Source organism: Neovison vison, chromosome 11, assembly GCF_020171115.1.
Source record: "Neovison vison isolate M4711 chromosome 11, ASM_NN_V1, whole genome shotgun sequence".
NCBI classification, from domain to species: Eukaryota; Metazoa; Chordata; class Mammalia; order Carnivora; family Mustelidae; genus Neogale; species Neogale vison.
Window position 1 is genome coordinate 35,462,121 of NC_058101.1, and position 15,865 is coordinate 35,477,985.

The 15,865-nt window shown below is 40.3% G+C and overlaps 1 protein-coding gene across 1 annotated transcript in view; it reads right to left on the bottom strand.

Moving 5' to 3' along the window:
* UBE2K (ubiquitin conjugating enzyme E2 K) overlaps positions 1-14,804 on the bottom strand; it is a 75,093-nt gene extending 60,289 nt beyond the window's left edge. The window contains 1 exon segment of the mRNA XM_044224452.1: positions 14,497-14,804. Within this exon segment, the coding sequence (XP_044080387.1) occupies positions 14,497-14,766 (270 nt within the window). The 5' untranslated portion in view covers positions 14,767-14,804.
* Between the last annotated feature and the right edge of the window lie 1,061 nt (positions 14,805-15,865).

The following is a 15,865-nucleotide window of genomic DNA, read 5'->3' on the forward strand; positions in this document are numbered from 1 at the left end:
ACATACATTAAAAAAAGAAAAAAATAAACAAAATTAAGATGTATCTCACATGTTTGAACTATTTCATAGACAAAAATATTTTAAAGAAAAGAATTATTGGGGTGCCTAGTGGCTCAGTGGGTTAAGCCTCTCTGCCTTCAGCTCAGATCATGATCTCAGGGTCCTTGGATCAAGTCCAGAATCGGGCTCTCTGCTCAGTGGGGAGCCTGCTTCCCCTTCTCTCGCTGCCTGCCTCTCTGTTTACTTATGATCTCTCGCTCTGTCAAATAAATCAATAAAATCTTAAAAAAAAAAGAATTGTCCCCAGGGGTGTGATTACAGATAATTTTTACTTTATTATAGTTCCATGTAGTTTCCAAAATTCAATAATAAGCAAACATGTTACTTTTGTATTCACAGAAACTGGCTATTTATTTAAAAGGGAAAAGCAATTAAATGGTTCTACAGTGACTGTAATGATTACTAGTGCTTTCTGTATGCATATAAGAATTGATCGTCCTGATGTATGACTAAGTTAATTCCAATTTACCCTCCCAACTATCAGTTTAAGGGTTATTCCCAAAGAACTCTTTCCCTGAGATTAGGTTACACCACCCCACAGTTCTCCTTACTTAAATTCAAACAAACAGACATTGTTCAATGTTACTAGATCATAACTACTAGTTCAATCTTACTAGATCATAACTTACTCCATAACAGCGTGGACTATGTGTATCTTTTTTTTTTTTTAAAAGATTGACTGACTGACTTCAGAGACAGAGAGCACTTGGCATGTGCGCACACACACACCCAAGCATGAGCAGGGAGAAGGGCAGAGTGAGAAGAGACTCCCTGCTGAGCAGGGGGCCCAACTGGGAGGGGAAGGTGCTCCATCCGAGGACCTTGGGATCATGACCTGAGCTGAAGGCAGAGGCTTAACCAACTGAGCCGCCCAAACTGAGTCACCCAGGCCCCCTGGACTATGTCTATCTTATTAACAACACAGATGGTATTCAATAAATATTTGTTAAATAAATGGAGAAAAATGTAGACTTAAACTAAAGAGTTAACCCACAGTGATATAGATGACGTTATATATATAATACTAAATAGATGCTCCCTAAGCTCTTTAACAAGGAAAACTGCAAAACAAATCAAAAAAAGACTGCCTTCCCACCATCTTATTTCCCAGGTTTGGCTTTGACATTACATCACCCCAAAGCATGAACTGACCAAATTATCAACACTTACACTGAACAGAAACCCATCTTCATCCATGGGCCACCTTTATCAACATATTATAAAGTCCCTACTCTCAGAAGCAGGATAAGCGGTCATACCTTCATAATGGTTGGGGATGAGCTCCCTGGCGCTTAAAAAAAAACAAACCCTTAAACTCATTAGGGAAAACAAATTGCCAGGTAAGCCTCCTGCTTACCTGGCAATGAGCTAAGCAATGGAACTGAAAATATAAGTCTCTGCCTTCAATGACTCACACTCACAGTTCCTAAGAGCAGTAAGAGATAAAGCACCTAAGGATTTAATCAAAGTATGACCATGCCTACAGATAAAATGTCTGACACATATAACCACCTAACAAACACCCAATGGTCTAGTAATACCACTCTCAGATAAACACCCACAATTCTTACACACACGTACCAGCAAAACCTGGAAATAACCAAATGTTCGAAAGATGCATAAACTTTAGTATATTCTATTTTTAAAAAAAAAAAGAGGAACTACTACAGAAGGATTTAAGAAAAATGAAGTAAAATGTATTATCACTGCTGAAAAACAACAGTATCAGACAACCCACACTCTTAAGTAAGTCAATCCCAAACAGGACAGTTCACATAAAGCAAAGAAACCTTGGGTGCCTGGGTGGCTCAGTCAGTTAAGCATCTGCCTTTGGCTCAGGTTGTGCTCCTAGAGTACTGGGACAGAGCCATACATCAGGCCCCCTGCTCAGTGGGGAGTCTGCTTCTCTCTCTGTTCCTTCTCCCCGTTCATGTTCTGTCTCTCTTGCCCACTCTCTCCCTCAAATTAAGCAAAAACAAATAAAACCACAAAAACAAAACAAAACAAAGAAACCTAAAAGTAAAGTACCCATAGTCACTTGATAAAGAAGGCTACATAAACTAACCCTGCATCTGTAATCACTAGAAAAATATGTAATCCCAAAAAGGCTAAAAAAAAAAAAAAATTATCAGAGTAACATGGCAGCCCTAACACCTATGCAAAGGTTTACGCACTTTCTGCAGCAACTCCAAAAAAACAAAAGTAGATGATTATCAAAGAGTTTCTGTCTTACTGTAAATGTTATTAAGCCTACCAATGCCAGGCACTATACAAGACAAAGGAAAAAAGATGAATAAGCATCTTCATGGAGCTCAATGATATCTAGCAGGACAGAAAGACATATGTACAATTAATTACCAACATATAGGGCACCTGGGTGGCTCAGTCATTAAGCATCTGCCATCCGCTCAGGTCATGATCCCCGGGTCCTGGGATCCAGTTCCCCATTGGGCTCCCTGCTCAGCAGGAGCCTGCTTCTCCCTCTCCCCCTGCTGCGTTCCCTCTCAGGCTGTCTCTATCAAATAAATAAATAAAATCTTTAAAAAAATTACCAATATATCTACAGTTACTACTCTAACAAAATCCTAACAAAATGACACTGGGAACCAGGGGCAAACTGTTTTCCACAAAAGGTTTGTAAGTGGCGGCATTTTAGGATAAGTTTATTTCAAAGGCAAAGGAGGAGGAAGGGCTTATTCCAGGCAGACAGAATAACTAAATGGCGAGCAGTTTAGCATAGCTGAAGGTCTGAGAGTGAAGTATGTGTAGGCATGCAACTGTGATGAGACTTGACAGGAACAGGTCCAGAAAGGCAGGTTAGAACAAAAGTATACAAATTTGCCTTTATGCAATAGGCAGTAGAGAAACTAAAGGAAAATGACAAGGTCATAAATCATGTGGCATGGGGGCACTTGGGTGGCCCAGCCAGTAAAGCATCCAGCTCTGGCTTATACCACGATCCCAGGATCCCGGGATAGAGCCCCGCATCCAGCTCCCTACTGAGTGGGGAGTCTGTTTCTTCCTTTCCCTCTGTCCTCCCCCTGCTCTAATAAATAAAATCTTTTAAAACAAACAAATAAATAAATAAATAAATCCATCCATCCTGTGGCATGGCACCAGGAGGGCTGAAGAGAGGGTGCAGAGAAATAAATGTAAATAAGCAAACTGTCTTAGACACTTGGGTGGCTCAGTCGGGTAAGCCTCTGCCTTCAGCTCGGGTCATGATATTAGGGTCCTGGGATCAAGTCCCACATCAGGTTCCTTGCTCAGTGGGCAGTCTGCTTCTCCCTCTGCCTGCCACTCTCCCTGCTTGTGCGCTCTCTCTCTCTCAAATAAATAAATAAATAAAATCTATTAAAAAAAGAACCTAGGAATAAAAAAGAGGTAAGTTTAAAAAAAAAATAAGCAAACTGTTTTACTATAATAGTAAATAAAAATTTTACGTTTAATAGAACATCTGGGTGAAAACCCAACCTAGAGTGATTAACAAAAGAAATGCAAAAGAGGAAACAAAGATTTAAGAGATAAATGGAAAATAACAGATGAAATCGACTTATAAAGTGTAGTAACACAGTATGAAGGAAAAACAGCAGTATCAGAGCAACCATAAGAGGAAAACGTTGAGAAATGAAGTGAAAGGTATACAAAAATGAACTGAGGAGAAGTTACTCCACATTTGACAAGTGAGAAGATAATTCCTGAAGAAGTAGTTTCCATATGATATGGTGGAGATAGAAGCCTGAGGACAGCTCCTATAACCAAATTTAAAACATCTTTGTAATTAAAGGAAAAGATTTCCTAAACAAAATACAAAAAGCATACCATACAGGAAAAAATAGAAAAATGTGCCTTACTTCTTTCTTTCTAAGTGAATTCTACCCCCAAAACAGGGCTTGAACTCACAACTCCAAGATCTAGTCACACACCCTACCAACTGAGACAGCCAAGCAATCCCCTCAAAGTGTGCCTACTTAAAAATTAAACTTCAGGGATGCCTGGGTGGCTCAGCATCTGCCTTCGGTTCAGGTCATGGTCTCAGGGGCCTGGGATCAAGTCCCACATCGGGTTCTTAGCTCAGCAGGGAGCCTGCTTCCCCCCACCCCGCCGCCTACTTGTGATCTGTCAAAATAAATAAAATCTTTTAAAAAATAAATAAATAAAAATAAATAAATAATAAAAATTAAAACTTCAGACAAAAGATATGACAAAGTTAAGCAAAAGAAAACAGTCACAAATATAACAGAGTAAGTAGTTCACAGAGACACAAAGTAGAGCAATGAACCACAGGCTGGGCAACAGAGAAATAGAGTTAACATTTAATAGATACAGAATTTCGGTTTTACAAGATGAAGTAAGTTCTGGGGAAGAATAGTAGTAATGGCTGTACAAAAATGTACACTGAAACTGTCACTTAAAAACATACAAGATGCTAAATTTTAGATGTATAGTATACCACAATTACAAAAAAGCATTAAAAAAAGCTAAAAATTAAGCCACACAAAGGAAGTAGACAAAATTATATAAAGAATTAATCAACCAATTATATAAAAAAATTATATAAATGAATAAGGAAAATACAAACCACCAAAACTTTTTTTGAAGACTGAATTCTTACTTATTTTTGCGAGAGAGAGAGTATGCACGAGCACGTGCATACTGCGTGTACAAGTAGTGGGGGAGAGGCAGAGGCAGAAGCAGACTCCCTGCTGTGAAGGGCTGCACAGGGCAACGGATGCGAGACTCGATCCCATGACCCTGAGCTGAAGGCAGACAACCAATTGAGCCACTCAGGTGTCCCAATTTTTTTTTTTTAATGGGTAAGGAATGAGAACACTGAGTTTGCAAAGCAAAGCCTAATGGCCAATAAACACAAAAATATGCTTAATATTTCTACTGGGAAGGGAAATTAAAATTAAAATAAGTTACCATTCACATCCATCAGACTGATAAAAATATAAAAATGTAAGTCTTACAAATGTCAGGTCACTAGAACTCTTATACACTGCTAGAGGAGTGCAAATTGATATCATCATTGTAAGTTGAAGCAATATCCAATACCGCAGAAGATGCAAATACACTCAGATCCTACAATACTACTTCCTAGAAAAAACTCTCACGTGTCCAAGAAAACATGTATAGTAATGTACAATGCTTTTTTTTTGTACACCAGCTAAAAGCTGAAACTACATGCTGTCCACAGAGAATGAATAAACAACAACAAAAAAACTGATGTGAAATACTATGTAATTTAAGGAACTAAAGCAATATGCACTATCATGGATAAATTCTTTTAAAAAAAAAAAAAGTAACACATAAAAAGGTTGCACAAGGGGCACCTGGGTGGCTCAGATGGTCAAGCATCTGCCTTCAGCTCTGGTCATGATCTCCAGGCCCTGGGATTCAGCCCCATGTCAGGCTCCTAGAGGGAAATCTACTTCTCTTTCACCCTCTGCCCCTACCCCTGCTTGTGCTCACTCTGTCCCCTGTCTCTCAAATGAATAAATAAAATCTTCAAAAAGAAAAGAAGAGGGATGCCTGGGTGGCTCAGTTGGTTAAGCCACTGCCTTCGGCTGACCCCAGGATCCTGTGATGGAGTCCCGCATTGGGATCCTTGCTGAACGGGGAGCCTAATTCTCTCTCTCCCTCTGCCTGCCACTCTGCCTGATTGTGCGATCTCTCTCTCTCTCTCTGACAAATAAGTAAATAAATCTTTTAAAAAATAATAAAAAAAAAAGAAGAGAAGTTGCACGAAACGTAGAATATTACAATCATCTGTGGAAAAAAAATTTTAAACTTTTAAAAACACTAAAAAGTGCTTTGACATTTAAAAAATCTTATTGTTTCAGGGCACCTGGGTGGCTCAGTTGTCGAACGTCTGCCTTTGGCCCAGGTCATGATCGCAGGGTCCTGGGATCAAGCCTCGAATCAGGCGCCCTCCTTTCGGGGAACCTGCTTCTCCCTCTCTCACTCCCTTAGCTTGTGTTCCCTCTCTCGCTGTCAAATAAGTCTTTAAAAAACAAACAAACAAACAAACAAAACCCTTATGGTTTCAATAGTAAAAACAAAAGTATGAATGGGAAGGATATAGGCATCTTCAGCAGTGGTTACTTCTAAGAAAAAGAATGGAAAAGGGAAAAGGTTACAAAGTGAACTTCATCTACATGTTGTTTTATTGCTTGAGGGAAAGGGCAAGTTAACCAAATATGAGAGAGTTAAGATCTGCTAAATCTATACCACGAACATAAAGGTATCCACACCTACTGTTTTCTAAACTTCAAAGTGTAAGATAGTCCATAATCTTAAAAAGCAGCTTTAAAGGGGCACCTGGGTGGCTCAGTCGTTAAGTGTCTGCCTTCAGCTCAGGTCATGATCACGGTCAATTAAAATATTTAGTATTTTAAGTAAAATATATTTTAAAAGATTTTATTTATTTATTTGACACACAGAGAAATCACAAGTAGGCAGAGAGGCAGGCAGAAAGAGGGGGGAAGCAGGCTCTCCGCTGAGCAGAGAGCCCAATGCGGGACTTGATCCCAACATGCTGAGATCATGACCTGAGCCGAAGGCAGCGGCTTAACCCACTGAGCCGCCCAGGAGCCCCCAGTAAAATATTAAAAAAAAAAAAAAAAAAAAATTGGGGGGAGCCCAGTTAAAATACAATTTTTTTAAAAAAGCATCTTTAAAAATAATGGACAGGTAGCAAGCAGCAGACATGATTGCACATTATTCTTTCCACCATAATTAGTAAATATTTGGGAGTCAGAGACCTAGTTTCCAACTCCTGTTCCACCAACAAGTTGCCTGATACTGAGAAAATTAGGTACTTTCTTCAAAGCTGCAATTTTCTAATCTGTAAAATAAGAATAACATCAATCTCATAAGGCTGCCAAACATATAAAATGCCAGACAGCAGCATTCAACTGAAGTATTTATTACTTTAAACTTGCAGTAAAAGCAAAGAACTGAAGGGAGAAAAAGGACAAAGGTTTTGAATGAAATGAAGTTCTCTCCTTTGCAAAATTACGTAAGAGAACAAGGGATGTCAGATGGATGTGACCACCTCTTTCTATTTTCCAAAAATCAATTTTAAAATAGGAATTTTAGGGGTGCCTGGGCAGCTCAGTCAATTAAGTGTTTGCCTTCCACTCAGGTCATGATCTCAGGGTCCTGTGATGAAGCCCCATCCGGCTCCCTGCTCAGCAGGGAATCTGTTTCTCCCTCTCCCTTGCCCCTTCCCCAACTTGTACCCCTGTGTGCACTCTCACTCTCAAAGAAATCTTTAAAAAAATAAAAAACAAGAATTTTACCAAGAGATTCAAGATTACATATATCATAGGATTAGAATCTAGATTTCTTGGTGCAGTTAAAGGCAACCAGAGTCACATCAAGAAATCCCAAATAATCATGTAAAGCTGTATTATCTGAAATGCTTCCAAATAAAGTACTTTTTCACTTAAAAAGGTCACATTTTAACACAAACTCTTCCCCAATTTTTAACTGTCTCCTTCAATAAATTTTTTTAAAAAATTTAATTAACAGAGAGATTGAGAGAGAGAGAGAGAGAGAGCGAGCTCAAGCGGGGAAGTGGCAGGTAGAGAGAGAAGCAGGCTCCATGCTGAGCAAGGAGCCCCATGTGGGGCTCATCTCACATGACCTTAGCCAAAGACAGCTGCTTAACCGACTGAGCCACCCAGGTACTCTTAACTGTCTCCTAAAGAAGGATTAACAAACACCATGAGAACAAGGCCCAAATTTTTCTTCTGCATTCCCCTTGGCCACAGGTTGTTTGCACAGAGATGACAAAGTAACTCTATCATAAGCACTAAAGCCTCTTCATTTAAATCCTTTCTTTCAGGCAAATTCACATAGCACTATCACTACACTGAAGGAACCCTTTATGATCCAAAACAATAAGTAAAATATGAACATATAGCTAATTTTGACATCTTAACAGCTATCCGTTGGATGTCCCAAGAACTGCTCTAAGCACTGTAAAGACTCTTAATCTTCCTACATTCTTACAAATAAGAAAACTCTAAGAGAGTCAAAGCTGCAGATATTAAATAGAAAAGCCAGGACCCAGGGGCGCCTGGGTGGCTCAGTGGGTTAAGCCGCTGCCTTCGGCTCAGGTCATGATCTCAGGGTCCTGGGATAGAGTCCCGCATCGGGCTCTCTGCTCGGCGGGGAGCCTGCTTCCTCCTCTCTCTCTGCCTGCCTCTCTGCCTACTTGTGATCTGTCTCCGTCAAATAAATAAATAAAAATCTTAAAAAAAAAAAAAAAAAAAGCCAGGACCCAAAGCAAATCTAATTCCAAAGCCCACGCTCTTAATCACTAAGCTAAACTTACTGTATCATGCTTAAGGAGTGAAATAACTCTGCCTCCTGCCAAATTTAGTTTTTAACACCAAGAAAAAAAAGGCAAAATATACTTAAATACAAGGCAATATTAAACTGTCAATCATACTTTGTTTTATTAGCATTCAGCATTTACAGTATTATTTATGAAAAAAAAAATAGTCCCATAGAGCAACCATATATAATGGTTAGAATGGACTGCTATGCAAAAAGCTTGGGTTCAGGGAGCCTGGGTGGCTCAGTGGGTTAAGCCGCTGCCTTCGGCTCGGGTCGTGATCTCAGGGTCCTGGGATCGAGTCCCACATCGGGCTCTCTGCTCAGCAGGGAGCCTGCTTCCTCCTCTCTCTGCCTGCCTCTCTGCCTGCTTGTGATCTCTCTCTGTCAAATAAATAAATAAAATCTTAAAAAAAAAAAAAAAAAAAAGCTTGGGTTCATTCACCAGATCTGTATCACTAAAAAAACAATCAATCTCTTCAGGCCTCAGTTTCCTGATCTTATAGATGAGGAATTTGGCCTAGATCTAAGGTCTCTTTCAACTCGAATACTCAATGCATTTTTTAAAAAAGATTTTATTTATTTATTTGACAGACAGAGATCACAAGTTGGCAGAGAGGCAGGCAGGGTGGGGGTGGGGAGCAGGCTCCCCGTGGAGCAGAGAGCCAGATGTGGGGCTCGATCCCAGGACCCTGGGATCATGACCTGAGCCGAAGGCAGAGGCTTTAACCCAGTGAGCCACCCAGGTGCCCCTAATGCATTTTTTTAAGATTTTATTTATTTATTTGACAGAGAGAAATCACAAGTAGATGGGAGAAGCAAGCAGAGAGAGAGAGAGGGAAGTAGGCTCCCTGCTGAGCAGAGAGCCCCATGCGGGACTTGATCCCAGGACCCTGAGATCATGACCTGAGCCAAAGGCAGCGGCCCAACCCACTGAGCCACCCAGGCGCCCCCCAATGCATTTTTTTAAAAATAAGATTTTATTTATTTATTTGACAGAGATCACAAGCAGGCAGAGAGGCAGGCTTAGTGAGAGGGGGAAGCAGGCTCCCCGCTGAGCAGAGACTCCGATGCAAGGCTTGATCCCAGGACCCCCAGATCATGACCTGAGCCGAAGGCAGAGGCTTTAACCCACTGAGCCACCCAGGCACCCCTACTCAACGCATTTTAACACATTTTCTAAGACACCACTAACATATTAATAAATATATACATGTATATTTATCTAAAAGATGGACAGTAAAGGTACAAAAAACGTTCACAGCATGGCTACTACTAGTTTTGAGGGTCACAAAGGGGTAATATAGGGAATTCCAGATGCATCTATATCTATGCCTGATGGACAGAGATCAAAGTCTTTATAATAGTAAAATAAAAAAAGAAATGCACCCCAAACAGTATTACTTGGACAGGTTGCAATTATTTTTTTTACCCCATCAAAAGCTTTCTTCACTCAGCCCACACCCAGAACCCCATAAGGCACATTATTTAAATAAGTTACAGAGAGCTGTAACTTATATAACTGTAAAAACTGCTTTTCTACTCTTAAAAAAATTGTTCAAACTCTGGTTATATTAATTTCCAGCAGGGAATTTCACCTCTTTCTTTTAATCAAAAAGGAAAAAGTTTAAAAGAAAAAAATAATCATTTACAAAGGGAAAACAAGTATAAAATCCTAAAACCATCACTCAAAACTAGTAGTAGTAGTAGTAGTCATGCTATAAACTTTTTTGTACCTTTACTGTCATCTTTTAGATAAAATATATTACACATCTTACAAATTTAATAGTATGAAATGTTCTGAAGAGTTTTGTCGATAGCAGTGGTTCTCAACATTTGGCAAAGTCTGGAGACATTTTTAGTTGATACAACTGGCAGGGAGAGAGAGCAAGGAGGTAGGGAGGAGGGTTACCTATGCTACTGGCAACTAGTGATAGAAGCCAGGGATACTAGTAAACATCCTACCATGCAGAGAAGAGCCACTCGCAGCAAAGAATTCATTATCTGCCTAAAATGTCAACAGTGCTAAGGTTGAGAAACTATGGTCTACAGAAATCAACATTTTACTTCTAAAGATTTGCCAACCAGTTCTATAGATCAAACTAGATCAAATACATTAAATTCAAAATGACAATAAATACAAAATCCACTTAAGCACTTAAAAGAAAACTACAAAAGTAGTTTTCATGAAATCAATTTGTAATGCCATAAATTTAAGTATTCCCTACTGAAATCTTAGAAAATGTCAGCGAAGTACAATTACAATATGAAAAACTACAGATAACATGCAACAAACAAACAAGAGTATGTACACTGACTTCAGGGCATTTTACTTCATTGAGCTTCAAATTTAAAAGTATTTTGCAGAGGCGTCTGGGTGGTTCAGTCTTTTAGGTGTCTGACTCTTAGTTTCAGCTCAAGTCTTGACCTCAGGGTCTTGAGATAGAGCCTTATGCGGGCTCTGACCTCAGTGGGGTATATGCTTGAGATTCTCACTCTCACTCTTTTGCCCCTCCCCCCAGCTTGGGTGCTTTAAAATAAAAATTTTTTCAAGTATTTTGCATACTGACTCGCAGCTAAATCTTTAAGTAACTTACAGGTAACACTTATTTTAATTTTTTATTTTAAGGTTTTATTTATTTGCCAGAGGGAGAGAGAGAAAGAGCACAAGCAGGGGGAGCAGCAGGCAGGGGGAGAAGCAGGCCTCTCACTGAGCAAGGAGCCCCATGGGGAACTCAATCCCAGGACCCTGGAATCATGACCGGAGCTAAAGGCAGATGCTTAACCGACTGAACCGCCCAGGCATCCCTTATTTTAATGTTTAAACTATTAAATTAGGTTATGTTTAAATCCTGTAATCCGTAATACAAACCAGTCTCAGTTATTTTTAAATAATTAAAGAATGCCTATCCTTGGAAAGTAATGACAGTGTGGTACAATATAAACACAAGGGGACCTAGACCCAAATCCTACAGCTATGTTTGTAGACAAATAATTTAACTTCTCTGAATCTCAATTTCCTCATCTAAGATATAGGAAATCTAATTCAAAGAATTGTTCTTGGAAATTAGCAATAATGCATAAACAAATGGTACTGACAGCCACTCTACAAATGGTGGTTAGTTTTTAACAGCAATAATAATAAATCTGTGAATACAGATTCTAGTTTTATTATAGCCTCAAAATCTACATTTCACTTAGTAATTGCACCCATAAAATAACTATAACATGTATTTTAACCAATTTTCCATTCCTGGCAATTTGAAATATTGCTTAAAATTCACACATATTTAAAATTAATGTTTGACACATAAAGGGTGGATTTCCAAACAGCCTCAAGGAAAAAAGGCCTAGGTTTGTATGACTCAAAACTCAAAAGGGATCCTTTGATGCCTATTACCTCAGACACATTCGCTTATACAGAAATAATCAATTTTTACCAATTTCTCATTGAGACAAATACACATATTTCTCCCTTCTTCCAACACAAATGCTGGCCTCCTCCACACTATCCTGCACCTTGTTTTTCACATTTGATTTATCTTGGAGACTATATTTTAATTAACACACTTTAAGAATGGCCACTTATAACTTCTTATGGTCAGAATTCAGCAAATGTCAGCTATCTTTATAAGACAACTTAAAATGCCAAAAAAAAAGTACTTGAATCAACCAGTAAATAAGAGCATATGAAACTTCGGTAAATGTGGAGAATTACATAGATGAAGTGATAAAATACTTGGTTACATGACCAGACACTCAAAATACGACATTTCCACACTTAAAAAGGAAACACGTGGACTGTACTACAAGTCCTTCAGTGCGCTGAAAGTAATCAACATAACCCACTTATAGAACTGGGCCTACTAAATTATCGATGAAATAAAATATTGGTGAAAATAAAGTCATTTACTGGTTATAATACAAGATTAAATTATCTGACCCTTTTCTAAATATACTTTGCAACTTATTTTCTGGAAGAAGTCTCCTTCCAGATTTATAAAGCTACTCTTCTTAAAAAAATAATTTTTTTGCATTTCCTATTCTCTTCCTCTGAAATACTATAATGCTTACTTGAAGCAAGGCTTCAGTATCCCTTACATATAAAGAGCAGTATTGCTTTAACAATATGCACACTAGGGCGATACTAGATTTCTTTTAAGCTTTAAATGAAATACTAAAAATAACATGGTGAAAGTCACCTCATATACAAAGCAAAGAGACCATATGGATCACGAGAGCAGTAACTTACCATTTTTAAGTATTAGAAAATAAAGCATTTGAAAGAAGTCTTATATTAAGTCTCAGGTTTGTGCAACTTGATTATAGAAGAAATGTTTTAGGCTATTGGCAACTGTATTAACTGAATCTTTCATTAGGAATATATATGTCAACTATACTCAAATATATTTTCTTGCAAATAAAAAGTAAGACTCATTGTTTCACTGTCTATCAGTACAGACATTTATGACCCTATTTCTGCACTGTACCACAAAAATACAAAGTCATCCTTCCATTCAGAGTTTTGGCACTGGAACAAATACAGAGGTCAGAGTTCATACACATGCTCAGATCATTTCTTATAGACTACTACATTCAATAAATCTACTGGTATTTGTTATTTTTAGGTTAATTTTAAAGAATTATATTCAACGTGTCGAATTGAAAAATAATCACTGTAGAGTCAGTATCAGAAATAAAGCTCACTTATATTACTTATCACACACTCAGAATGCTAAACTACACAAATCATTTATCAAAGTTCCAACATTAAGAGAAAAATACAAATAGTAATGATGCATTATTAAAATATGTGACATCTTGAAAATAGTAAGTATTTCAGTATTACTTTTTCATCTCTTTGTTAAATCCAAGGAGAAAAAAAACTGCATTCTTGTTGATTTGGGTATGAAAAATTGTACTTATACTTGCATGGTTTTGAGTCAAATCACAAGGATATTTTGACTAAATTATATAAATAAATATGACCAACATCAGAGTAAATTCTGCAAGACTCAAGAGCAGCTTGAGACAAAAAAATATATTTTTAATAATTTCAGGTAAGATACACTGGAACAAACCTACTAAATAAGGAGGTATAATAATGTATTGATCTGGTGAAATCCCATGTTTTTAATAGGGCTGTTTTTCAAAAGTAAGAATCAAGTTAACTATGAGAGACATCATAATGAAGTTTCATGGCACAATACAACAGTCACAGAGGCACTGCCTTAGGAGAGACTCTCTGATCTATAACTTGTAAACAATATTTTGAAATAAGCTACTCATACTCTCCATTATTTTTTCCTAACGAATAATATTTAAGTGCCTTTAATACACCAAACAACTTGCCTTCACCCAATCAAAAAGCTTCTGATGTCAACAGAAAAGAGGCCTAGAAATTGGGGAGCTGGGGACGGGGGAAATGAGGTAATTATCTAATCTGGAATCAATTTCCTACCTCAGATGAAAATTCCCTTATCTCCCACTCAAATAAAAGAGTATCCTATTATGTCTCCTCTTCTCTCCCAACACCGAACTAAGGAGGGAGTAACTCTGAACGTCCTTCTTTCATCAAAACCTAAGGCCTTTCACCGATCCTTCCCAAAGGAAAGGACGGTGGAGGCCAAACAGGCCATAATGTAGAATACCCTTAAAAGTGTGGGCCTTTGAGCAGCGCAGCTCTCCGGATCCAGTTACCACCTTTCCCCTTCCCCCAACCCACTTCCCGGGTTTTCTCAGGCTCGGCCTGCTCCCTCCACACCCTACAGCCAGACTTCCAGCTGTTGCCACTGCCTCGGGGCTCTCTCCAGAGCTCACACCCTCCCCCAAGAAATGCCCCCCTCTCCATCTGCCCCCCAAAACCGTGTTCCTCTCCAGACCACCCGCCCGCGAGGCGGTCCATCCCAGGGCCCAGGGAGGGGAGGAGAAGGCGACGGAAGCAGGGGGAGACTGCTGCTCTCCCACAGGCAGAAGGGCGACCGCAAGGAGGGCCACCCAGGGGCTACCGGGGATACTGGGGTCGCCGCTGGAAGAACCCTCCCGCCCTGGGCTGGGGTGGGGGATGTCCGGGAGTTCATTTCTGACCTCCTCGCTCTTCAGCACCTCCTTGAACTCCCGCTTGATTCGCTGCACCGCGATGTTGGCCATGTCTCCGCCCGCAGCTGATTCGTACCCGCCTCCTCCGCCACCGCTACGACCACCGCCACCGCCGCCACCTCTTCCACCACCGCCTCCTCCCTCGGCGACTCACACCCGAGCACACGAATGCTGCCACTGCCACCCCGGCCGCCGCGCTCTCCTCAGTGTGGAATCACCTCCGCGCCCGGCCACCAAAATGGCGCCGGGTCCGCGCATGCGCAAGACGGTGACCCGGCCGGGCGGCGCAGCCGCTCCCGTTGTAGCCCCATACGCCTCAAACGCGAGCCCGCGCCGCGCCGCGCCGCGCGTCTCAGCCCGAGCTGCGGCCGCGCGGCTCCGCCCTGCCGGCGTCTAGGGCCAGGAGGGTGCGGCTTCCGCGCTGGCCAACCCTGCCGGGGCCTCCCGGGTCCTCTCTTGTGCCTCCGCCTCTCTTCAAATCACTGTGGTGTGGTTGGGGCTTCCACCCATGGCCTCTGACTGAAGGCTGAACCCAACATAACGGACCCCCCCCCCTCGGCTACCAGCGCCTGTGAGCGCCGTCCTGACTCAGCCAGACCGAGAACCCACAGGCATAATGTGCCTGACTGTGTCTAGTGTATAAAAACATCATTCCAGAACTCGATCCGGCCCATTTTCTGTTGGTGTAGCCCAGAAGAATCCACTGCGGTCCGTTTTTGTTCTGAAGGCATTAGAGTGCCACTGCTAATACTATCATTCCAGGTACTACACGTCACTGAATAAAGAGTGGTCATTGTTGGGTCCCATCCCGTGTATCTGAAACAGGTACTCCATGTAGATGCCTGAGGTGGATTTAGAAGCCAGATGTTGATCTTTGAGCTCCTTAGATCATTAATACCGAGTTTTAACAGTGTTTAAACTCCAGTGTACATCAGAATCCCTGAAAAGCTTGTTTAAAAAAAAACAAAAAAACAAAACACGTTGCTAGACCCCCATCCCTAGAGTGTGGGGTGGGTCTAATAATTTTCTTCTCTAACAAGTTCTCAGATGCTGCTGCTCTTGCTGCTACACTATGAGAACCACTAAACTAAAACATGTGAAAATAGTTTGTATATTTAAGTGAAAAATGGAGAAATAGAGGCTTCTTGCGGAGGAATGGTAGCTTTACTTCTGTAGGCCTAGGGCCTACAACAGTGTCTGGCACTGGTAGGCCCTCAATAAATAATAAATGAACAAATGAAGATAAGAGTAAAATGTTTTAGGTGGAAAGTAAGTTTGAAAGGCAATTTGAAAGTCGTTGCTAGGGTTTCAGTAAATAATATGGTTTTGGTGCTGAGCCGTACTTTAAATAGAACAT